The 26,853-nt window shown below is 33.2% G+C and overlaps 1 protein-coding gene across 3 annotated transcripts in view; it reads right to left on the bottom strand.

Moving 5' to 3' along the window:
• LRRC40 (leucine rich repeat containing 40) overlaps positions 1-26,853 on the bottom strand; it is a 55,405-nt gene that overhangs the window by 16,339 nt on the left and 12,213 nt on the right. For 2 of the 3 annotated variants that reach the window (XM_032301476.1, XM_032301477.1), the window contains exons 2-11: positions 24,700-24,881; positions 23,549-23,622; positions 20,723-20,852; positions 17,517-17,640; positions 14,105-14,247; positions 12,510-12,682; positions 11,149-11,236; positions 10,986-11,031; positions 5,110-5,218; positions 1,680-1,787 (exon numbers count right to left, since the gene is read on the bottom strand). In XM_032301476.1, coding sequence (XP_032157367.1) covers positions 1,680-1,787; positions 5,110-5,218; positions 10,986-11,031; positions 11,149-11,236; positions 12,510-12,682; positions 14,105-14,247; positions 17,517-17,640; positions 20,723-20,852; positions 23,549-23,622; positions 24,700-24,881 — 1,177 coding nt within the window. The remainder of the gene's footprint in view (positions 1-1,679; positions 1,788-5,109; positions 5,219-10,985; positions 11,032-11,148; positions 11,237-12,509; positions 12,683-14,104; positions 14,248-17,516; positions 17,641-20,722; positions 20,853-23,548; positions 23,623-24,699; positions 24,882-26,853) is intronic. The other variant, XM_032301478.1, reaches the window with a different exon arrangement.

Here is a 26,853-nt window from a genome sequence, read left to right as displayed (position 1 = left end):
TTGCCATAATCAACTTGTAGTATATAGTATATTATATATATTGTATATTGTAATATAAACAGTATTTTAAAAATATTGTTTACAACATAGGAAAACACTTAGGACAAATAAACCAGTTAAGATACAAACTGCAAATATAATTCTAAAGGGGAAACAGTTTGAAATAAAACATGCCATGAATAGCAATAGGACTACAAAAGATCTGTCCCTTGATTTTGTCCAAAATTTTATGAGTAAGTATTATTTTCACAATCAGGAAATCATATAAGGAAATGTATGACTTGTGAAAAAAAAATTAAAGGAAAATTACTCAGAAACTCTCTAAATCAAGTTATGTCCTTACTATCTCTTCTTTGGTCATCTAAATTGCCAAAATTATGATGAAATAATGGAGTAACAGAATACCATATTGTTTTGCATATGAATTACCAGGTTGAGGTAAAATGAGAAAGTAAGTAATAAGGTGATGTGTTTTAACTCCTTCCATCTTCATTCCCAGTTTTGACCCAGGATCCCTCAGGCAAACGTATCCTGAGAGCAAATCTAACTGTTCAGTTCTTCTATCAAGTATTCTCACAGTCCTTTAAACAAGAGAGGAGATGAAATAGATCTCTTTTTGCTATGGAATCTCAAAGTTATTTTACTTTTAAGATCTATATTCTCCAAACTAGGCCCTGCAAAACAGAAAGCAAGTTAAAGTTTGTCTGACTATTTAAAAATTTTAAACATCGAAAAAATGTTTTTGACAGTCAAATTTTATATTCCCAATCACCTTTTTTTTTTTTTTTAAGTACTTAAGTGCTTACTAAGTGCAGGTACTGCTTAAATGCTCTGGGTGGATTATGTCATTTAATTTAATTCTCATAAAATATGTACTCTAGTATCTTTACATCATAGGTAGGGAAACTAAGAGCAGCTAGTTAGCTTGTTGAAAGCCACACAGCTCACTGATCTGGGTTACAGATACAAGCAATTGAGTCCATTGTCTAAGTTCTTTATCTATTCTGTCTGCCCTACTGTTGCTTTACTTGTCAGCTTTCTTTGGGTATATAGTTTACTGCAAGATAACAATCATTTTAAAAGTTCCATATCATACTAAACTAATTTTCTCTCATAACCTAAAGATTTGCCATAACTAATATCAACAAAGACATATTGAACAGTACAAGTACAATGCACATGAGTTCTAGTATTTGATAGTGAAGAATCCTTTTCTGGGAGGAAAATATTAACAGGATTATCTGTTTTTTATTGCTTTTACTATCAGTGAAAAATTCAGTGGCTTAGCAATTCATTAACATATAGCCCAAAATAAAAACTCCTATTAATCCACATGTACCTGGCTTTGGATGGTATCTTAAAACTTTTCCTCTAGTATTTCATTACATGGAAAAATTTATACTTTTAATAATTCTAATACCTATTTTCCATGTTTAAAATATAAAAGGGAAAGAAATCAAATTAAAAAAAAACTTATATACCTCTCAGAACTGATGTTACTATGTCTCAGAGAATACTTAATTGTAATTTGTTAAATCCCTCAAATATCAATAATGAAAAAACCCTACATATGTTTTAAATTAAAAAAACATGAAAAATCATTATTCGTGTCACTGAGATACAAACACAACTGAAATGAGTCACAACTTAACAGAAATGACATCATGAACGATTCTCACCTTTTAGGAATTTCACATAGCTGATTCTTACTGAAGTTAACAGAAGTGATAATGTTGCTTTTCACTGCATCAAATACTTCATCAGGAATTAAAGTTGTTTGTTTATCACTAAATGAAAAATGATTTAAAAAAGCATCATCCTTAGTAGTCCAGAAAGATATAATTATTACTTTTCACTTTCAAAGACCCTTAAAGATTTTGTGTTTTCAACACAGAAGGCAGTTGTTTATGAAGAACACTGAAGAAGAATGCCACAAAAACCTACAAACTCACAAAATATTCACCATTAAGAATTCAGGCAACATATTGTATCACAGTACATTGTACCATACCTTCTGAGCATTCACTTACTCAGTGTGAATAAAATTAGATATATTTTCAGAGTCCAAGATGTTTAGAAATCACATAGTAATGGGCAGTAATTAGTAAATGGATTCCTCTACCTCAGAATAGAACTAATCTATCATTTTAAAGCTGTTGCCATCCCTTTTCTCAGGGACTATTTGCTAACTTTATGTAGCTATATAGTTAACTTGCTGCAAGGTAACAATCATTTCTAAAAGTTTAACACTGTGGCACCTGGGTGGCTCAATCACTTAAGTATCTGCCTTTGGCTCAGGTCATGATCCCAGGGTCCTGGGATCGAGCCCCACATTAGCCTCTCTGCTCAGAAGGGAGCCTCTTCTCCTTCTCCCTCTGCTATTCCCCCTGCTTGTGCTCTGTCTCTGTAAAATAAATAAAACCTTTAAAAAAATACAAATTAAAAAATAAAATTTCAACATTATACTCAACAGTTTCTGAGCCAACTTCTTTATCTTTAAGCATGTGACAAGGTAGACAGGGTAGTGGCCTTAGACTAAACCATTCCTGGTTTTACCATTAAGGAGCTTTTTTAAAATTTACTTTCTCTTAACCTCAGTTCTGTGAAATTAGAATCTGAAGAACTATTGATTGTTATGTGGGCCAGACCTTTTGCAAATATAAATGTAAATAAATTTCCTTTTCAGTAAGATTTTCAATAAAGCATACAATTAATCTTAAATGAAAGTAGAGTAGTACTCTGACATTTGCAGATTTAACAATTTGTTGATGTTATAATTAGCCATTTGTCCCCACATTCTTCTTTTATAATTTTCAATACCTAATATATCATCCACTTAGAAATACTGTTGATGGAATGCCAAATTAATGGCTTTATGAATAAGAAAATAATTATTACATATAAAGTCCAATATAGAGAAACCTGTAAGAAAGGCACTGTAATACAGATAGGTAAAAAGACAGCCTAAATTTCAGTTTTTATACCTTCTACTTCTGCTGTACAGCCCTATCTTCTATGTGTCAATAAGATTTTTATCTTTTTAATCAGAAATGCTCAAATCATGGGGAACTGATTTATTGTAATCGAACACTGAAGATTACACTCTTTCAAAAAAACTTAGTTGAAAGCATTTATGCTTTGATATTGGGAATCATTTATATTTTATGGAATATTCCTTTTCAATTAAAGTCTCTGAGGAAAATAAATTATAATAAATTTAGAATCAAAACAATATAAGATGTATGGTCTTCAGTGCTATTTAAAACACTTTTGTGATATCTATGGCTTTGTTTTTATTTTTTTTAAGATATTATTTATTTATTTGAGAGAGAGACACACAGCAAGAGAGGGAACACAAGCAGAGGGAGTGGGAAAGGGAGAAGCAGGCTTCCCGCAGAGCCGGGAGCCTGATGCGGGGCCCAATCCCAGGACTCTGGGATCATGACTTGAGCCTGCCCAGGACCTGAGCTGAAGGCAGACACTTACAACTGAGCCAGCCAGGCGCCCTGATATTTGTGACTTTAAAAAGTGGGAACTGTTATCTCAAATAAAATTGTATCAATATTACTTTATAGATTGTTTGGAAGATTAAAAGCAACAGCATGTGTAAAACACCTAGTACAATGCCCAGCACAGAACACAGACACAATAAATCGTTTCCATTCAGGAATGAGGGAATGAAGGCAGAGAAAAAAAAATTCTAAGGCAAGAATCAAGTCTGTCTCATCATCTTTTGGTGTATTATGACACCTAGCATAGGATTTGAAACCTAGTAGGTTCCAAAAATATCTATTAATAAATGGGTATATTATGTGGAAGAGAAGCATGCTAAGCTGCCATGCTATGCTATGAGAAAAGAGGGATACAAATATAAATATGGAAGAGTACATCTTGTGTTACAGTGTCTAAGAAGGAAGCTGGCTTAGATCAGGGATTTCTACATACATCAAAGAGTGTTAGACCAGAGGGGGAAACAATGTGAATAAAACAATAGATCTAAACTAGAAACTGTATCCTGACCTTTGAGAAAGTCAGTGGTTCCTACTGACACAGTAAGAAAAAGAGGCCAGACACCAATGCTTACTGTTAGATAACTGAATAACTCTGGTCATCTGACTTGAACTTTAGTCTGTATCCTTTTGTATTTTCATTACAATATCCAGACATGAACCAATCACTGTAGAAGGTTTGACAGCATTGGTTAATTTTATCATTGTTGCCTAGATAGTACTGAAAGAATACTTAACAATATTGCAGAGGTATCTTCTTTCCCCAATCAAATACATTTCCATAATATAAACATTTTTAGACTTTTATATCAACTTATACACCAATATAGCAACTGTTTCAGGTTTAATACATATGTAATAGAGTATAATATTATTATGGCATATTATTTGGCTTAGATGTATTAATGGGATACAACCTCTCAAGCTTTGTCTGCTTAAGGTCTTCATTAACTAACTGATATTAATTTCTTATTTACTAGTAGAGTCTTTCCCAATATAAAATCATCTTGATACTGTTTACTGAGTCAAAAAAACTTTACTACCAAACAGTACTTTCATCTTATTTTTTATAACAAAATGTTCTTTATTATAAAAATGTCAATATGAATAAACATCTATCTCTTAAGCATAATAAATATAAATCACTGAAGGAATGGTATTTAAGTTCACTTACTTTTTTTTTTTTTTTTTTTTTAAGATTTTATTTATTTATTTGACAGACAGAGATCACAAGTAGGCAGAGAGGCAGGCAGAGAGTGAGAGAGAGGAGGAAGCAGGCTCCCCGCGGAGCAGAGAGCCCGATGTGGGGCTCGATCCCAGGACTCTGGGATCATGACCTGAGCCGAAGGCAGAGGCTTTAACCCACTGAGCCACCCAGGCGCCCCTTTTTTTTTTTTTTTAAAGCTAAAATCTTTTATTTTTCCTTCTGTTTGAATCACTTTTAATATGCTTTTATCTCATCACTGTTTTTGCGTCACTTGCTATTAATCTAAGTGCAAATATACTCTGATGAATTCTTCCTCACCAACTTTCCTTTTATGTGAAGGATTATTTCTCAAAGTTTTCTATATGTTTTATAGTGTTTGAGAAAATTACATACCTATAGTCTAATATTTTTAATGTGACGATAGCGTGTACATTGACTCTGGATTCACTTGGTAGTGTCATGGCAGTCTCAATAACAGAATCACTTTGGCTTGGTCCATCATCTGGCAAGAGAAAAGTTATGTGAATCGAATATACATATTATAAAGTCATTTACAAATTCTTGGAAATATGTAAAAATGGAATACATGATTTCTATACGTTACTGGTAAGAATGCCTTTAGTCATATACTTTATTTCTAATAACTCAAATCTAGGTCTAGAATTTAATATTTAATTAACAGAATATAGATAAAATTACTACAATATGGCTTTAAAATCTTTTAATAAATCCTACCAAGAAAATTTAGGAGTAGAAAAGAACCTTCAAAGAACAACTACAATCTCTCAGAAGAAACAATGACACTAAACCTTCCTCTTAAGAAAAATATTATGGTCTATTAGAAGGAATTTATTAACAAAGGAAAAATATTACTTCCCACAAATATCTACAAAATAGGTATATACTGATCTTCTAAGTTAGGACATATGGCAACTGATTATCCTTGATCACTTGAAACTGAAGGATTTACATAATCAGGTAAGCTTTTGGTACATTATTTATGTTAAGAGGGTTTTTTTTTTTTTTTAGCAATTGCAAGACTTTATTTTCAATAGGTATTTCCTAACATACAGGCCTACTCACACACCTCTTACTAGTTTCCAAAGACTGTTTAACACTGCCATTATATGGTATATAAAGAACAAAGCAACTCATACACATCAAAAAGTAATGGCTTTGTGACTTTTTGGCAAAAGAGACTTCAAACTATCTAGACATAAGTAAAAAAAAAACAAAAACAAAAAACTATTAATTTTTAACAATGAGAAGAAAATTAAATAGTCCTAGCATTCATCATATGTTAACAGCATAAGGCATACCAAAAGAACATAAAACAGTTAGTAATATCTCTGATCTTGCTTCAGCCCAGTAGGCATTTAATGAACATCTGTTGAATACTATGAAGTATATCTCTCTTGCATGGAGCTCATTAATTATTCAATAATCAATAATCATTAAGCTAGTAGTTCTAATGCAAATATCTTATGGATATTTTGTTCACAGAAAGAGCAGAGAATAAAAGACAGTATCAAATAGAAATAAAAGACATCAAGATATTTATTAGTATTAAGCAAATGCTTTAGTATTTAGAAGTACACTTGCATTTTGGTTCCATCATTTTAAAGAGATGTAATATATATTGCCAAGTTACATCAGCAGATAGGCAACATTAAACCAGCAACAAAACCCAGCTTTAGTTTTTAAATATATGTGTAGACGCATGACAACATATTGACATAGACTATTCGCACTACTTTCCAAAGAGCCACTTTTAATAATCAGCATCAAGAATATAAACAGAAAGTCCATAATCCATTGGGAGGGGACTATGCAAGAGACAGATTTTGTTTTTATTATATATCCTTGTATATTGGTTGAATTTTTTCACCATGTACATTTACTGACTTTTTAATTAAAAAACACAAGTTGGCAATATTCCCTAAATTGATCTACAGATTCAATGTAAGCTGTATCAGAATCCTAACTGACTTTTTGTAGAAATCAACAAACTGATTCTAAAATTCATGTGGGATTGCAAGAAACACAAAATAGCTAAAACAAGACTGAGAAAAAAGAATAAAGGATTTACCCTTCCCAATTTCAAAACTTATTATAAATCAACAGTAATCAAGAGACTGTAGTACTGGCACAGGATAGACATACGGATCAATGGAATAAAACTGAGAGTCCAGAATGAACCTTGTATTTTTGGTCAACTGATTTTCAGCAAAAATGACAAAACCATTCAGTGAGAAAAGAATAGCATTTTCAACAAATGGTGCAAGGAAACTGGATAGCCACATGCAGAATTAAATTGGATCTTTATCTCATACCATATATAAAAAACTCAAAATTAACCAAGTACTTAAATATAAGAGCAAAAGTATAAAATTCAGAAGAAACTATAGGAAACAATTTTCATAAAATAGGTTTTTGCAAAGGATTTTTAGACATAAAGCCAAAAGCATAAGCAAAAAAGAAAAGGAAAAAATTAAATGGACCTTATCAAAATTAAAAGATAAAAAAAAACTTTTGTATTTCAAAGGACACCACCAAGTAATGAAAAATCAAACCCACAAAATACTAGAAAATATTTACAAATCATGTATCTGACAAGATATTTCTTTTTTTATTAATTACTTTTATTAACATATTAAACTCAACAGGGAAAACACAGGGGTAGAGGTCTGTGAATCGTCAGACTTACACATTTCACAGCACTCACTATATCACATACCCTCCTCAATGTCCATAGCCCCGTCACCCTCTCCCTACCCCTGCCACAGCAACCTTCAGTTTGTTTTGTGAGATTAGGAGTTTCTTATGGTTTGTCTCCCTCCTGATCCCATCTTCTGACAAGACATTTCTATCCGGAATACATAAAGAATTACTATAACTCAATAATAAAAAGATTAAAAAAAATAAATACTGGGCAAAGGATGTCTCATGAACATATATGCAAAATTCCTTAATAAAATACTAGCAAATTGAATATTAAAAAGTATTTAAAAGTTATACACTGGTAACTAAGTGGGATTTAACCCAGGTATATAAGTCTAGTTCAGCATTCAAAAATCAATCATGTAATGCTTCACAACAACAGGATAAAAAAAGAAAAGTATATTATCATATCAGTAGATGCATAAAAAACATCTGACAAACACCAACACTCCTTTATGATTAAAAACGCTCAGCAAACTAGGAATAGAGGAGTACTTTCTCAACTTAATAAAAGGTATCTACAAAAAACCTACAATTCACATCATACTTAATAATAAGAAACTTGAAGCTTTCTACCTAAGATTAGGTACAAAGTAAGGATGCCTCCTCTTACCATTCTTTCTGACCATCATACTGAAATGTCCTTGCTAATGCAATACAGTAAGGAAATGAAATAAAAAGTATATAAATTGGGAAGGAGGACAAAAAATAGTCTTTGTTCACAGATGACATGACCATAGGTAGAAAGTCGAAAAGATGTGACAAGAAAAACCTCCTGAAACTAGTAAGTGATTATGTAAAGTTGCAGGATACAAGGTCAATATATAAAAATAAATTGCTTTCTGGGGCACCTGAGTGGCTCAGTGGTTAAGTGTCTTCTGCGTTTGGCTCAGGTCATGATCCCAGGGTCCTGGGATCGACCCCTGCATTGGACTCCCTGCTCAGCAGAAAGCCTGCTTCTCCCTCTCCCACTCCCTCTGCTTGTGTTCCCTCTCTCTCTCTCTGTGTCTCTGTCAAATAAATAAATAAAATCTTTTAAAAACAAATAAATAAATTGCTTTCCTTTCTATCAATAAAAACTAGAACCTGAAATTAAAAATATAATACTAATTATATTAGTATCCCCCCAAATGAAATACTTACATATAAATATGACAAAATATGTATTAAAAACTCTATGAGGAAAGTTACAAAACTCTGATGAATAAATCAAAGTACTACATAAATGGAGAGACAGTATTCATGGATAAAAGTTCTCAATATTGTGAAGATGTCCCTTCTTTCCTACTTGATCTATAAATTCAATGCAATCCCAGTCAAAATCCCAGCAAATTATTTTGTGGATGGTGACAAACTGATTCTAAAATTTACATAAAGCAGCAAAAGACTCAAAATAGCCAACACAATATTGATTAGAGAACAAAGTTGGAAGACTGACACTATCTAACTTAAAGACTTACTATAAAGCTACTGAAATTGAGAGTGTGTCAAGTTGCCAAAAGAACAAATAAATCAACAGAACAGAACGGAGAGCCCATAAATACAGTCAACTCATTTTTAACAAAGGAACAAAGTCAATAATACAATGAAGTAAAGATGGTCTCTTCCATAAATGGTGCTAAAACATCGGGAAATCCACATGCAAAAAAGAATAGCTTTATTCATAATTGCCAAAACTTGGAAGCAACCAACATTTGCTTTAGTGGGGTGAATAAATAAACTGTAGTACATCCAGACAATAGTTTATTCAGTGGTAAAGAAAAATGAACTATCGAGCCATGAAAAGCACGGAAAACACTTAAGTGCATACTACAAAGGGAAAGAAGTCTATCTGAAAGATTCCAATTACATGATGTTCTGGAAATGGTTGCCAGATACGTGGTGATAGAGGGGATAAGAGGATAAATAGGCATATCACAGAAGATTTTTAGGGCAGTGAAAATACATTGTATGATACTACAATGGGGAATACGTATCAGTTGTCCAAATCCATAGACTATATTACAACAAGAGTGAACTCCAAGGTTAACTATGGACTATGATTACGATGTGTCGATGTAGGTTCATCTTTGGTAAAGAATGTACCATTCAGATAAATGATGTTGTTAAATGAGGGACGCTATGCGTGTGTGGGGGCAGAGGATATATGGGAAATATCTGTACCTTCCTCTCAATTTCGTTGTAAACCTAAAACTACTCTGAAAAAATTCAGTCTTTAAAAATTTTTTTGATTATTCTGATATGACTTTTAACTGATTCATATCAGAATAATTAAATTTTTCTGAAAGAGAAAGCATACCTAGAAAAGAAAGGAAACTCCTTGATTGGCAGGAAATAAGAGTCTTAGAAAATTATGTTACTTGATTTGAAGGTCAAGGAGGAAAATGAAAATTGCTGAAATATATAATTATCTTATTCATGTTACATACACTGATTGGCAATACTGTGCTAGGTTAGGCTGTGCATAACCAACAAAGTCATGAGCTAAATTAACAGTTGCAGTATTTAGCCACTAAGTTGTAGAGTGTTTGTTATGCAGCAATACACTAGTATAGCTCACTTTTCTTTAATACTCTAGTGTATCCTACAATGATATGCATAAAATAAAAATTGGGATATAGTACAATTTTAGTGAAGCATTAAAAATTAAATGTATGTGGGACGACTGGGTGGCTCAGTCAGTTAAGCATATGCCTTCAGCTCAGGACATGATCCCAGGGTCTTGGGATCAAGTCCTACATAGGGCTCCTTGCTCAGAGAGGAGCTTTCTGCTCCCTCTGCTTGTGCTCTCTCTCTCTCTCTGTCTCAGATAAAAATAAAATCTTTAAAAATAAATCAATAAATAGATAGATAAATAAAAATTAAATGTATAGTATCATTTTCTCTTTTGGTACACATTCATGCTAAATTAATATACCCTGGAAAATGTGTTTTATCTTTACACTTGTTAGAATATAGCAAAACTATGCATGAAGCAGATATTCAAGTAACTATTTTTTTTTTAAAGATTTTATTTATTTATTTGACAGACAGAAGTCACAAGTAGGCAGAGAGGCAGGCAGAGAGAGAGGGAAGCAGGCTCCCCGCTGAACAGAGAGCCCAATGCGGGGCTCAATCCCAGGACCCTGAGATCATGACCCGAGCCGAAGGCAGAGGCTTAACCCACTGTGCCACCTAGGCATCTCTCAAGTAACTATTAATATACTTCTTAGTCAATAGCATTCATATACTATATTATAAAAGTCAAGTTTTTTGCTTTTTCAAAGTTAAAGCACTAGGATGCTTACTGAATCTTTGTTGAATTTTCCAATTGATACACTGTAACAAATCAAAGAAATTAAGGATAAATCATTATTATTGTGAATTTAAGGATATGTTTATAACTCCAGCATACTTATGACCAATATGGATTCATAATTAGAACCACACCTGCCAGGGACTATTTCCTCTAATTATTTACACCCAAAATACATGTAAATTTATGTACTGTTAGCACTTCACTGCCTTTCATATTATCCTTCAAAATAGAGGAAAAAATAGAAAAGTACCTTTAATCTTGCTTCGCAGATATTTTAAGACTTCTTGGGTTCCTTTCTGAAAAGGTAGAGAGAAGACACATGTTCACCAAGACATACCTTGCAGTTTCAGAGGCCAACAGGCATATTTGAATTTCAAATTTAAAAATCAGAACTGAATTCCAAATATGCTTACATTTATAATTTCTCTTCGTATGGTTCTTAAAGGATTTCCTTCTAGTGCCAGAAATTTCAAATGAAGCTTTCCCAATGAACAGGGTAGACTACAAAAAGATTAAATCAATTTCAGGGAAAACATGAAGAGTAAGTATAATTCAACCAACAGTTGACTCTAAAACAACAACATATAAGAAACTATACATAATAGTGTCAAAGAGAGCTCAAATAACATAGGTCTAAAATATCTCCCCTTGAAATAAATGCTGAACACGTAAGAGAAAAAAACCGATTTGTTCTGAAATTGTCATATTGTGATTGCTTAAAAAAAAAAAAAAGGTGAGCTACAAAACATTTGCTAAAAAATTATAAAAAGTAAATTTGAATGAATCAGTGATTCAAGACAGCCATACTCAAGGATACTAAATGGTTTGATTTCATCCTTCAAGTAAGCAAATGAAATTCTTCCCTAATAATCTAATACTATTTCCCATGTACAAAAGCACTCCCATCCCACAAACATTGTGATCAATGCACAATACCAATTTATTTTTTAATGACATTATAATCAAATTGCTTCTGTCTTAATCTTTCAGTAACTTCCCATCTCTTAAAGAATGAAAACTTACTCTTTACAGGCATTTTAAGGTCCTTTTCTATACAGCCTCAATTTACCTTTCAAGCCCTAAATTCAGTTCTGAACTTTCAAGGTTTTCTTTGTGTAGTTTTGTCCCACCAAGTAAATCATTCTGACCACCGTACGTATGCACTTTAAAATCATGGTCATCCTCTAAAGATCATATGGGGGGACTAGAGTGAGGCATGACCCTGAAGGTGAAGGTGCTCTTAAATTCTGTGCTCTAAGCACTTAACTTGCCTCATCCTAGTCCCAGTCCTAATGATCATCGAAGAACATTTTCTCTTCCACAAAATTTGCCCTGATCCTCTCAATAAATTGCTGATTCCTATATTTCCTTTACGCCTTCAAAGCATTTTCTATCTCTCCCATGGCTTTACATTCATTTAATTCAACAAATATTTATCAGGTACCCTTTATATACCCAGACACTGATCTAGGAGTTAGAGATAGACCAGTGAACGAAACAGGTAAAAACCCTGACTTCCTAGTTTATGCTCTAAGTAGATTAGAGTAACCTGTAAGTATATCTGATTCTATTAGTATTTTAAGCTGGATGCCAAGGACCAACTCTAACCATTCTTTTTAAGTCTGCATATGATACTTGTTCAATAAATGTTTAGTGAATTCAACTGAGAAAAAAGATCTCTACGTGTATTTTATAAATCTTAAATAACTTATTAACTTATGAATTATAAGCAAATGCAGGTATGATTTTTTATTCCTTTGATCTTTAAACTTACCTACTAATATCATTGTTACTTAGGTCAAGTCTCTCCAAAGACTGTAGCAGTGTAATCTCATCTGGAACAGATTTTAACTTATTATCCCGCAGGTCTAGCACAAGGATAGAATTCAGATGCTTAAGATGTTCTGGCCCTAATATTTCAATCTGGTTTTCGCCTACATGTAATTCCTACAAAACCAAAGATGACTCATTATGTATTTCTATATTCAATAGATAATAAAAATAAAATTGAAGTCTTAATTTCAAATCACTGAAAAATACATGGGAAAAACGTAAGTTTCTAATTACTAACGTGCCTAAGTTATCAATTACAAGTAAGCTAATTCAAAGTTAAAAATGGTAAAAACAGGGGCGCCTGGGTGGCTCAGTGGGTTAAAGCCTCTGCCTTCGGCTCAGGTCATGATCCCAGGGTCTCAGGATTGAGCCCCACATCAGGCTCTCTGCTAGGCAGGGAGCCTGCTTCCTCTTCTCTCTCTGCCTGCCTCTCTGCCTACTTGTGATCTCTGTCTGTCAAATAAATAAATTTTTTTAAAAATGTAAAAACAGAACATTTTCAAGGATTTTCTGATAATTTAAAAAATAATTAAAGATTTAATCTGGTAGAAAGTTCCAAGTTTACAAACCAAAGCACAGAAATGATTTAGTAGTTACATTTACAGAATAATAAAAATACACATCCAAGAACCATGCTGATAAAAAATTTAAAGGTTTAAAATAAGTCAGAATGAGCATAAAAAGTTACAATCAGTTTGTTGTTATTCAACATTTTCATTAGTGGTTTTTTTTTTTAAAGAGTTCTTTGTTTACTTTAGAGAGAGAGAGAGAACAAGTGAGCAGGTCAGAGACAGAGGGAAAGGGAAAAAGCATCTCTAGCAGACTCCATGCTCAGCAGGGAGCCTGACACAGGGCTCCATCTCACAACCCTGAGATCACGACCTGAGCAGAAACCAAGAGTCGAACACTTAACAAACTGAGCTACACAGGTGTCCCTCATTAGTGATATTTAAATACAGTGATCTCCCACTAATGGAATCTATAATTATCAGATGTATAACTAATCTTTAATTAAATCACTTTTTCAGTTCCTTTTATCATTGCCACCATTCTGTTTGAGAAGCCCTTTTAACATACATAAAGTATACATGAAGGAAAACAAAACATGTTAAATTTAGAAGACAATGCTATCTACTTAAAACCAAAAGAAAGTAATTAATTTTAAACAGACCCAATAATGATCAGGTAAACATAAAAGGTGGCAACTTAAACAGAGTTAGATGCATATTCCTTCCTAGTACTCTGGGTGTCCTACAGTATGGCTCCACCACACTATGTCAGCCTCATCATCAACTTCTCCAGTTATATACAACTCCCCAGATGAAATGGACAAATTCTTATATTTAAGTTGATTATTTCTTTAAAAAAAAAAACTAGTGCTAACAATATCATTAATGTATTTAGTCATACTAAAATTCTGAAAAATATACAAAAAACATAGCACTATACCTAATACATATTCCCAATGTAAAAATTTCATTTTCATAATTAACTTTTGGAAAATATATAGTTATTTAATAATCATCTAAATATTACCTTTAATAATCTGCAAGAAGGAAATTCTGGTAGAAAACGTAATTTATTCCTCCGCAAATAAAGCAATTCTAGTGACTCCATGTTAGCCAATTCAGGAGGTACAGTTTCTAAGAGATTTGAGTTACAATCCAAATGCTTTAATTCTATAATATGTAATAAGTGAAAATGAAAATTCTTTAATATAAAGAAAAATATTGGTCTATAATTATATATACATTCAAAGAACGTGTACATCATCATGAAGAATTACAAACCCATGCCACTGTATACTACTATAATAATCAAGAATCCACAATACCCTGAATGAAATAAACAAACTGAGATTGCTTTTATATTTAATAACTAAACAGATGTGACATTAAAAATGATGTTTAATAATAGTCCAAATCATCTTTGTAATGGTAAAAAACAAAATACTTCAATACTCTGTTAAGGTATTCTAAAATATACAAACTATAAACTATGAGATATTACTTCCCTCAGTAATTATGCATTTTTTTAAATATTTTATTTAGAGAGAGAGCAGGAGCAGGGGGAGGGACAGAGGGAGAGGGAGAGAGAGAATCTCAAGCAGATTCCACAGGGAGCCTGACACAGGGCTCAATCTCATAACGCTGAGATCATGACCTAAGCCAAAATCAAGAGTCAGCCACTCAACCAACTGAGCCACCCAGCAACCCAGTAATTCCACATCTTTAAAAAGAAAAAGCTTAAGGTAGTTAAAGATAGACATGGATGCATACTAGCTGTATGAATGGCTAGTAGCAGCTTAGATTCATGTATTTAAATTTGGCCAGTTGACTTTCTGTCAAAAAGCCTTGGATTTCTATGTTTGTCATCCTATTCCTCCATCTATCCACATGGCCTCTTTGTCCCTCCCTGTCTTCTTTCTTTCTTTACCTATTTTTGTTTAAATTACAGGCTTTCTCTAACATCTTACCTAACACTATGAACAAGAATGCATACTATAGCTCAACAAGGATGTTCTTACTTGCAGAATCTCTCTTACCTCCCGGATCTTTCTTTCTTAAAAAAGCATACAAGAAAACAAAATTAGAGGGACGCCTGGGTGGCTCAGTTGGTTAAGCAGCTGCCTTCAGCTCAGGTCATGATCCCAGCGTCCTGGGATCAAGTCCCACATCGGGCTCCTTGCTCAGCAGGGAGCCTGCTTCTCCCTCTGCCTCTGCCTGCCATTCTGTCTGCCTGTGCTCACTCTCTTTCCCTCTCTCTCTCTGATGAATAAATAAAATCTTTAAAAAAAAAAAAAAGAAAACAAAATTAGAAAGATGTAAAGGTCTTCTTTCCCTTAAAAATTCAGTAAGCAGCTTTCTCCCTAATATATATCACAGATTCTTCCACTTACAGTAGCCACCATAAATTTCCCACAATTCATTCTCCACCCTTTGGTCTGAATAGGTGATATACTTTTTACAACTTTTTTGCTGTACTTTGAGCCTATTTTAACATAATGCAAGACTGAGTTGATATTGCCTTAGACTCCTTTTAAAGAAGCTAACTGCTTTCAAAACAAATATAATAGCACTACTTTCAACAAATACTATAATAATTTATGTATTAGTTGGCTACAGCATTTTTAAAAATGTCACAGTTGGAAGTCTGGGTGGTTTAGTCAGTTAAATGTCTGCCTTCAGCTTGGGTTGTGATCCTGGGTTCAAGCCCCGTGTGGGCTCCCTGCTCACAGGGGAGTCTGCTTCTCTTTCTGCCTCTACTTTTCCCCTGCTTGTGCTCTCTCTCTCTCAAATAAATATAATTTTTTAAAATAACAATAAAATAAAAAAAATTTAAAAGTCACAATGTGATTCACCCAAATCCAGTAAATTCAATAAAGAAAGTTTTAAAAGTTAGACACTAAATTTTCACAATTGTTTGCATTTAAGAGTACTGACTGAGAATATAAGCAGTGCATAGTGGAAAGAACAACGGGGATGGAGTAAAAGGATTCAAGCCCTTACAGAACTGTTATGATTCCAGCCATGGCTCTATGATATATAACATAATTTCTAAACCTAGGTTTATGAACCTTTGAAATGTAAAAAATACTCATTCCCCTAATTTACATTCCCCTAACATCACAACTTTGTGATGGCAAAACAATATACGTAAAAGCATTTGAGTTCCCAAGAACCATACAAATGTTAGATATTGTTCTTAGGGTCCAGTCATTAAGAGCGAAGTAACAACTAAATGTCCTACTGGTGATAGTTTAAAAGTCATGGCTATCATTGTCATGGCTAAAGGAAGAAAGCATCTGATCATTAATTATATAGTATATTGGAAAAACTGCTATAAATTCAAAGATTTTCCTATTGATTTCCGTCTTTTCCCATCTCTCAAGATATGTTCATCCAAATTATGAAAAAAAATTTCAAGCTTCTTACCTACTAAGGTAACATATTTTATGTTTAGTTCTACTTTTTATTACCTGTATTGAAAAATGGCAAATATAAGCAAAGTCTTAATTACCGGTATCCTAAGTAAAGGCTTCCCTAAAATATCAACTCGATTTATGGAAGATTTAACGTATGCACTCCTATTACAAATGACAAATGACTACTAATCTAAAATAAAACAGCACAATTTTACAAATTTATCTCAAAATGTTCTATAATCAACTATACAAAATCACTCCTATAACCTCCACAAGAAGGAGTTTTAAAAAAATGAAGAGGGCTTATACGTGATTAGCAGAAAAGACCAGATAAAGTAAATAGTGGATAGCTGATATATAGAATGCTCATCAACCAAGAAATAGCAGTTTGCCTTTACAAAAAAATGATCTTGCCCTCTAAATCAAGAATTCTGAGGTAATGAATAATAATTATTTAAAAGGTACTGAAATGTGCCTTCAATTTCTTTATCCTTAATATTAGTTCTAGAATATGTCAAATACAATAGTTCAGTGGTAAACTTCAAAAGAACCAGTATTTTAACCTTTTCTTTTTTAAAAAATTATTGACCATTTGGGCAAAACTAGACTATCTCCTGCCATCATTACTTATGGACCATGAGGAAGCTACAGCTATAACAAAACCACAAGTAGAATCACCAATTAGAGGGGAATAACCTCTAAGTGATTGTCGAATAAATGAACAGATAACACAGCTCAAAACCTTAATCAATATCTCCGGTATATAATTTTACCATAACTTATAATTATATTTTATTTTCCTCTTTTTGATGTGCCAAAATATGCTTTTGGTAATAACTGTTTAGAAAGTTAAGCTAGACAATAATGGTCTGGAGAAAATCTTACTATTTGCTATTATTTGCTTTACCCACATAAAATCTATTCTTTTACTTCCCTGTAACTAACAATATTAAAATTTATTTTTCTAAGTATAAGATGCACCAACTTCACATTCATGTATGTTTTAAAATAGAGAAGATTTACTTTTCATTCCACTTATTTCTGCTGGCAACCTCTTCAGCTGATTGCTGGAAAGATTAAGTCGCACCAGACTGGAGAGAGAAGAAAAACTAGCAGGAACAGTTGTAAGACGATTGTTGGAAATATCCTTTAGAAAGACAATGAATCAATCAATCCATCCATCCATCAATAAATCAATTTATTTATCAATAAATTATCGATAAATAAATAAATAAATAAATTTATCGGTCAATGAATAAATTAATAAATAATTGATCCCTCAAAGAGATTCGAGGGTTTGAGATTACAACACGAAGACTATTTTAGAGGTGGTAATTTTTATAACTCTCATCCACTGACAATTTCACAAGCTGTCTGTCATTCATGACCTCAGACCATGTGCCCAGTAATGGAGCACAAAGGAATCAGCATTAATTCTAACTTCAGAAATACTTTACATAAAGGTTTCTGTTATTACTAAGTCATGCTATATCATTTATCATGTTTTTAATTAAAAAAAATCTGTCCATCTGATATTTATTGAGTACATAGGATAAATTAGGCAAACTGATTAGGTAACAGTAGTATGAAATGAAAAATGCCATTGTAAGAGAAAAAAAATCTTGAAAGAAAAAAAAATAAACCTGGACTAAGTCCAGAAGTTTACTCTCTGCTTTTCCTTCATTTAAGCTTGCTTAATTAGTGTCTATACCTGTTTTTTTAAGTCATTGTTTCTGTTTCTTTCTTTAAAACATAAACACAGTTTTGAAGAGAACATTTTTTGAAACTTTGTTTAAAAGACAAATAACTCTTATGACATCTGAATTAGGGGTAAGTACTCCACTAGCTATCAGCAAACTGTTAGGTAGGGCCAGTTGTAATAATGAATTTAAAAAAAAATGACTTAAGGGAACTTGTTCTCTGAAGACTCATTTAGCCTAACATTAAACAGTTATTCTCTAAGTCAATTAAGAAGACAGAAAAAGATAAAAACTCTAGATCAGCTATTCTTTATAAAACACAGCTACAATTATAAATAACACAAAATAACATATCATAATCAACAACAGGAAACAACAATCTACAACTCCAATACTCTAAACACTAAGAATGAACAGATTACTACTGAATAAATATTTTGTAATATCAAAAATTACTGACACTAAATGCAATGTAGTATTCTGGATTGGATCCTGGAACAAAAAAAAAGGACATTAGTGGAAAAGCTAGGAAAATCGTAATAAAATCTATACTGCAGTTAGTAATACTGTACCAATGTTAATTTCTTAGTTTTTCAAATGTCCCATGGGTATGTGAAATATCAAATTAGGAAAGGTAGGTGAAGAGTATACAGTAATTCTCTGTAATCTCTTAACATTTTTGCAAATCTAGAATTATTTGAAAATAAAAAACTTTAAAAAGTTTTTGATACAGAAGATATTAATTCACAAATTCTTAAGATCTTTTAGAGAACCCAAATCAACAAAATTACTAATAAATTTAAACATTTAATTATTGTAGCTAATAATTAAATTAAATATAATAATTAAATTAAATATAAGTACATTATACATAAATTAATCAGTATTTATGCTGTCATTTCTTCAATAAATATTTAGTATCATTGCTAAGCAGTTTTTATATAACTTTAAGGAAAATTACTAGCTTAAATTATTAAACATGCTTATATTTCTAATGTTGTGATGTACTTTTGCTTACATTTATGATTGGGATACTGAGTCCCTAACAACACAATTTTGAACTGAACTATCCTTTCATTATGCAAATGACTATCTAAGAACCCATGAAAAGGAAATAACTGAGAACTGCTATAGTTTATTGGATCTTCTTTCTAAATACTCTTCTTTTTTTTATATACAATTGTTATCTTTTACCATTAGACTTTATAAAAAAATCTGATGGCCCTTTACTTAGCCACTCATCTTATCTACCTATGTCTTTAACTTTCCAAACCTTATTTCCAATCTGCTCACATTGAAAGACGAAGACAGGTACTAAAGGACAGTTAAAGAAAGTTATAGATGTTGATTTCAAACACTAGAACGGATGAAGGAAATATCAAGAAAGATGTATTTATAGGGAAAAAAAGAAGTAAAAGAATTAATTTCCCCTTTAATGAGAAATAAACTTTGACTAAAGTAACATAAGTTTCTGAAAACATGTAATAGGGAAAACAATAAGAATGTAAGAGGAAATAACTATGTGCAGTATAGATAATATATTAGAACAACTAATCTAATCTAGCTAGTCTTTCAGATCGCATATTTTAGTGGAATCTTACTCCTTCAGGGGTACAGTAGGAGAAAAAAAGGGATACACTTTGGAGTCAAACTGACTTATGTTAAAATCCTGAATTCATTACCTATTAGTTTACATGGCTTCAGATAAGGTACTTTTTTTTTTTTTTAAATAAACTGTAGTTCCATATCTGAATTAGGGGATAAAACTATGTACATTGCTATATGTAAAGTACAAAGCAAAGTGCTTATTATTTTCATTACTCTTAAAATAAAATCTGTTTTGGGCTGCCAGGGCTCAGTGGGTTGAGCCTCTGCCTTCGGCTCATGTCATGATCTCAGAGTCCTGGGATCCAGCCCCACATCGGGCTCTCTGCTCAGCGGGGAGCCTGCTTCCTCCTCTCCCTCTACCTGCTGTGCTATTTGTGATCTCTCTCTCTGTCACATAAATAAATAAAATCCTTAAAAAAATAATAATATCTGTTTCGCTTTATGGTTATCTCCATTCTGGATGTGACATAGATGGAATGAAAATTTGCAAGGTAAGGTGGACATTTTGAAAAATAGGGAAGAAAAGGCAGGCATTAAAGGGACTGTTCGGACATTCAGAGGACAGGAGGGTTATAGGGACAATAAAGAAGGAACAGGTATAGAAATGGGAATTTGTATGCTAAAGACATTTTCCCTATTTTGCAAAGCCATAAAATCCTCTGAATATCAGCCATTCCTTATCACCCCCTTCCCACACTCTATTCTTTATTAAAACCTGACATGATTTTATAAGAAAAAATAGGAAAAACAAATTTAACAATTACTAATTTAGCAATCTTATTGAAATGCAGTTTCTGAGAATCTAGTCATATAACCAGTTGTCCATGTTTTTCATGATTTCAATCATACATCCAATTTCTCAGCCTGATGAAAAATCACATCAGCCCCAAATTATATAAAAATTGGAAAATCACAACTTACCAAATCTTCTAAATTGAAAAGTTGTTCAAATCCCTCTGGTATGCAAGTTAGTTCATTATGCTGGAGATATAGGCCTTTCAGGTTTCTTAGCTTTGTAATTTCTTCAGGTAGTATTTGCAGTTTGTTATGGCTATTGATTGATAAAATAAATGCTAAGTAATTTGGTAATAACATAATAAATATTTGTAAAGGTATTTTTGCTAACCAATACATGGGCTCATTTATAAAAATGAAATATGGTCACTAGTTCTAAAAACTTATCAAACTTCACATATAGCTCATGAAGATTATAGTCATCTAAAGTAATCAAATTGAGAGTTTCAAAGAAAATAAAAGAACAAAGGTTTTAACCAAATCATAAATTTTAATTTTTTATATTGTATCTGAATTTTATTTTATTTTACTTTAAAGATTTTATTTATTTGAGAGAGAGAGAGAGAGAGAGTGCTCACTAGAGCACAAGTTGGGGAAGGGGCAGAGGGAAAGGAGAAGCAGGCTCACCACTAAGCAGGGAGCCCGAAGCAGGACTCGATCCCAGGACCCCGAGATCATCACCTAAGCCTAAGACACTTAACCAACTGAGCTACCCAAGCGCCCCTGTATCTGAATTTTAGGATTCTGACACAGATATGGGCACGTATACATTACAGTAGAGTAACAGCTTCTATGAGGGATTATGTTTTTAAGCTAGCACTCGAGACAAAAATAGCTATTTCTGTTAAAGGGCCTGGTATGTCCAGCTAAATATAATATGCAACTCCACTCTTTGTACTTAGTCTTAATTTTTCAGCTCAGTCTTTCTGTAGAGATACTCAGTTTATTTTTTTAGAAGACCCAAGTCACTGAAGATGATACATTCCCTAATAATTAAGAGATGACCTGATTTAATTTGTTCCCAGATTTATCTCAACTATTCACTCAGGAATTCCATTCTATTTTCATGCCATCTACAATTACTTAACAAATAACAGGGTGGAATAAGAAATATAATGGGGTAAAAATAATTAAATTACATAAAAATAAAACTAGCTGAAACAAAAATACCAAAAGATGTCATCTAAAATAAATAAAAAACACTAGGGGAACCTGGGTGTCTCAGTGGGTTAAGCCGCTGCCTTCAGCTTAGGTCATGATCTCAGGGTCCTGGGATCAAGCCCCGCATCGGGCTTGCCTCTCTGTCTGCTTGTGATCTCTCTCTCTGTCAAATAAATAAATAAAAAACCCGCACCCTGCCTGCCTCTCTGTCTGCTTGTGATCTCTCTCTCTGTCAAATAAATAAATAAATAACACTAAAAAAAATGTTAAAAATTGGTTATTATTGTTGGTCACCTAATTGAAATCTTCGTAGATTTCACAGGAATGTAGTTGGACAGAGATGTAATCCTAGCTACATATTTCCTCCATTTGTTTCCCAACTGAAATAGTTGGGAAGTAGTCCACCCTAAAGCTTAATAGTCTTAAGTGCTGGAAGCTAAAGCTAAAGCCATACCTAATCCATGCTTCCTCACATATTCTCTCAACCCTACCCATTCTTGCCTTTGCAGGTCACAGCCATGCTTTGGACTTGTATGGGGAAAAGGTTCTGATGTAGCTCTAAACGATTAGCAGCTTTGATGTATAGATGTTTTTGCTGATTTGTGGTAATTTTTCAACAGATGAAAACTCTAACTAAAGGAAACGTTCTCCCTCAAAGCAACTGACTTAATCACAGAACACTGATGTAGATCTGTAACCTTACCAATTTTATAAACCAGTTTTTCAAAACATGTTTTGAACACTTAATAAACCTTTTTATCTCCTAAATGAAATCTTCCCAAATCCCTTTCCCCTAATCTGCATATATAAAATGTATCTAAGGTATTTATTATTTCTTGGAAGTCTAGGTGTATATTGAAGGGCAAACAAAGTTAGCCAGTCTTAGCCACCTGGCTTCCAAAATACCTATCAACAAGTACCAGAAGCATATCTGTAGAACTTCAGGAATCCTCAGAAAAGTTTAAAAGCTACTAATACTAAAACCATGACATTTTTCATCATTAATGAAAGAATTATTTCCAATTTTTTCCTATTGCTTAACCGAGATTTTTTTTAAATATCAAAGTAACTTAAAACCTGAGATATCAATAAAAGGTTACTAAAATAACCAGTAAAAATTGTTACATAAACATAAGACAAAAAGAGGATGCCTGGATGGTTCAGTTAGTTAAGCATCAGCCTTTGCCTCAGGTAATTATCCCAGGGTCCTGGTATTGAGCCCCAGGTCCTCAGGAGCCCTGCTCAACAGGGAGTCTGCCTGTCCCTCTCTCTCTGGCCCCTGCACACTCATGCTTTCTCTCTCACACTCTCCCTCTCAATTAAATAAATAAAATCTTTTTAAAAATGAAATAAATAAATAAAACAAAAAGGACTTTAAAAATCAACTGGCTTTACATTTGTATAATCAGAAAAACATGCAGGCAATTCTAAAACAAAAATAATATGAGAAAATTTAAATTTCTTACTGTGGGGTGCCTGGGTGGTTCAGTCAGTTAAGCATCTGCCTTTGGCTCAGGTCATGATCCCAGGTCGTGGGATCAAGTCCCACGTCAAGGTCCCGGCTCAGTGGGGATTTAGTTTCCCCCGTTTACCCCTCTCCCCTGCTCTCTATCTCACTCTTTCTCTCAAATAAATACATAAAATCTTAAAATTAAAAAAAAAAATCTTACACTGTTTTTACTACTTCCTGAGATAATACAAAAATATTTTCTAGTATTAAAAAAAATTAAAGGATATTAGATTTATACTCTTATATTAGCAATACTGAAATTAAATAAGCTTAATTTTTACCTGACATTAAGTTTCTGAAGATTTTCTAACTCTCTTATAGCAGAAGGAAGGGATGTCAGCTGGTTATCATGTATCTAAAATGTATTAAAAAAAATTTCAATTATCTTAGTCTTATAATTAACCACATATGAGTTTGCCATTGTACAAAGTTTTTCAACAATAATTCTATTATTCTAATTCAATAACATAGTTGGAGTATTAATTTATTCTATGTACAGAAGAAGAAAAGGCATTTGAAGTTGACTAAACTCCTGTTCAAAAATCATGAAGTGGTAAGTCATCAATTTTAGATATTACAATTAAAATCACTGAGCGGAATCTCAGTCTTACATGAGAGATGAGAGGGTTAGAAACAATTAGCACTTGCTGGTATGATTCATGTCAACATATACAAAAAAAAAAAAAAAAAACCAAGAGGAGGGGGGACCTCTATTATGTTCTCTTATTATTTTCAAGATACAAGGAACCTTAGAGAACATCTAAGCCAATCCATGCATTTTGTAAATGAGGAAAATAAAAATCTTCTCTAGAAATTTGACCAGATCTAACACTTTCTGACATGAATTGGAAGATTTCTGATGTTCCTAAGTAAAGTACATCCAAACTCCAGAGACTGTGCAATAAACTACTCATGCTTTTACTGTGTAACATGGCAATGACACTAAAAAATTGCCCTTGAATAAACACACAAAAAGTTAAGTTCAATAATTTAAGTCAGTATTGAAGTTTAAAAAAAAAAAAGTAAGTTCAAGTACTGCTTTAATGTCTAGAATAATGAAGAGAAAAATAATAGCAATAAAAAAAAAGATGAGCAACAGCAACCACTTGTTAAATATGGATTGTTTGCATGTAATAATGCATTAAATTCTCATAACAATTTTTAAAAATAAGTAGTGTCAGTCACGGTTTATAGATGTGGAAACTGAAGTACAATGAAGTAACTTTCCCAAGATCACACAGCTATCAAGTGACATAGTCAGAATTGCAAACCTGATGTTCTATAAGTGCACTCTTAACCATTAGGCTCTGCCTATCAATAATTTATTCTTCCTTGCATTCTACCAATTAAACACATTTTCTGCTTATCAAAGCCTAAATTTACCTTCAGAGTCTTTTTAACTAATGACCCATATTTGTATCCGTTAACTTACATCAAGAACAGTGAGTGCAGGCAGGAGTCGTAGGTCATCTGTAAGTGACTGAAGTTTATTGTTGGATATGATTAGTTTGGTCAAATCCGTCTGCTCCCACCATCGCTCAGTAGTACTGAATGAAAGATTCTGATTAGCTTCCTCAGGAATATCCACATTTATTCTCCAGACACACTGAGGTACTATTTCCATCACCACCACACCAAGAAGAAAGAAAAGAAATGACATACTAAGTGACATACTTCTATAATAGCCATTCAATTTATCTATTGAAAAGCATTTTCTGAGACAGTAAAACTTTTTAACAATTCAAAAAGCAATAATTTACATCCGAAGTTGATTTTATTAAAAAACAGAGTATGTATTTTATATATTAACTCTTACATATTTTTTTGAAGATTTTATTTATTTGTCAGAGAGAGAGAAAGAGCACAAGAAGGGCAAGGGGCAGGCAGAAGGAGAAGGAAAAGCAGGATCCCTGCTGAGCAAGAAGCCCAATGTGGGACTTGATCCCAGGACCCTGAGATCACAACCTGAGCCAAAAGCAGATGTTTAACCATCTGAGCCACCCAGGTGTCCCTTACTTTTATTGTCATTCGGCTATATTTACTATACACATACTCTTCATAGCACATTGTAGTAGATATATAAGACAATAAGGAAGAGACTTTACCATTATGCTAACACAATAAAAGCATGAAAATCAACATTTATAAGAGGATGTCATGAGTTTTACAACAGGAGTATATAGTGTCTGAGAAAGCACTGGTAATAGTAATAGCTAATAAGTAAGAGGTAATTTTCCAACATACTCATTTAAACTTCATAATATTTCTGTGACATAGATGCTATTATTCTTCTCATTTTATAGACAAGAAAAATGGGGCACAGAATTTACCCAGGGCTATACAGCTAGTAGGTAGCAGAAATAGGATTCAAACACCTGCATAGCTATATTGCCTTGACTCTCAGTGGACATCTGTAAGGCATAACTAATTCTGGTAGCTGCTATTTTACCCAACATACAATTTTATTTCTTACTCCATCACACAACATCACGTGAATTCTACTGCAGCAAACACAGTAACTTCTTAAACATAGCAAATAAGACCATATATGTTGAACAGGGAGAGTCCAAGTTCACCACTAAAAAATTTGAAACTCCAGAAGGTATTAACTTGCTATAGTGTTACACCAAAACTATTTTAAAGTCCCTCATTCCAGGGCACCTGGGGGGCTCAGTCGCCTCTGTCTTCAGCTCAGGTCATGATCCCTGAGTACTGGGACTGCGCCCCACATCAGGCTCCCTGCTCAGTGGGGAGCCTGCTTCTCCCTCTCCCTCTGCCTGCTCCTACCCAGACCCACTTGTGCTCTCTCTCTCACTCTCTCAAATAAATAAAATCTTACAAAAAAAGGGGGGGGGTCTTTCATTCCTGCATAAAAGTAGGACTATACAGTAGTACCATTAGAACTTTCATAAAGGCAAAAATTGATTATATCCTGCAGTCACTGATGAAGATTTCAGAATGCAACTAAATGGAAAGATGTTGTCAAAGTTTCAAGTTCAGGACACTGAAGTATAATTCAGGATTAATAATCTGATATAATGGTTTTATAGAAGCAAAGCAGAGTTTCTGAAATCCAGGAGACTTATGCTCCTTCAAAAAAATGGAGTGTCTATATTCGTATTATAATGAAAGAAAAGATCCCTCTCCTACCCCTTCTCTCTGGTTAGGTAGTCACTTTATACTTTTACAAATGAATCTAGCTACTACGAATATTATAGAATATAAACCCATTCATTTTTCTGTTTGTGGATTATGGCTTATTTTTAAAGCAAAGCAAAATAAAAAGAATTCACTCTCCCCAACTTTTTTGAGAGCAAAAGCACCATAAAATGTGCCACTGTTACTACTATTACTATTACTACTGCTACCATTATTATTATTATTATTATTATTTTGGTATATAGGTATAGATGGATGAGTAAGAATAAGAAATGACAAATCAGGGGCGTCTGGGTGGCTCAGTGGGTTAAGCCGCTGCCTTCGGCTCAGGTCATGATCTCAGGGTCCTGGGATCGAGTCCCGCATCGGGCTCTCTGCTCAGCAGGGAGCCTGCTTCCTCCTCTCTCTCTCTCTGCCTGCCTCTCTG

This window comes from Mustela erminea, chromosome 10 (assembly GCF_009829155.1).
Source record: "Mustela erminea isolate mMusErm1 chromosome 10, mMusErm1.Pri, whole genome shotgun sequence".
Lineage (NCBI taxonomy): Eukaryota > Metazoa > Chordata > Mammalia > Carnivora > Mustelidae > Mustela > Mustela erminea.
The sequence above is the reverse complement of the archived record's forward strand: the minus strand, read 5'-3'. Positions and strand labels throughout refer to the sequence as shown.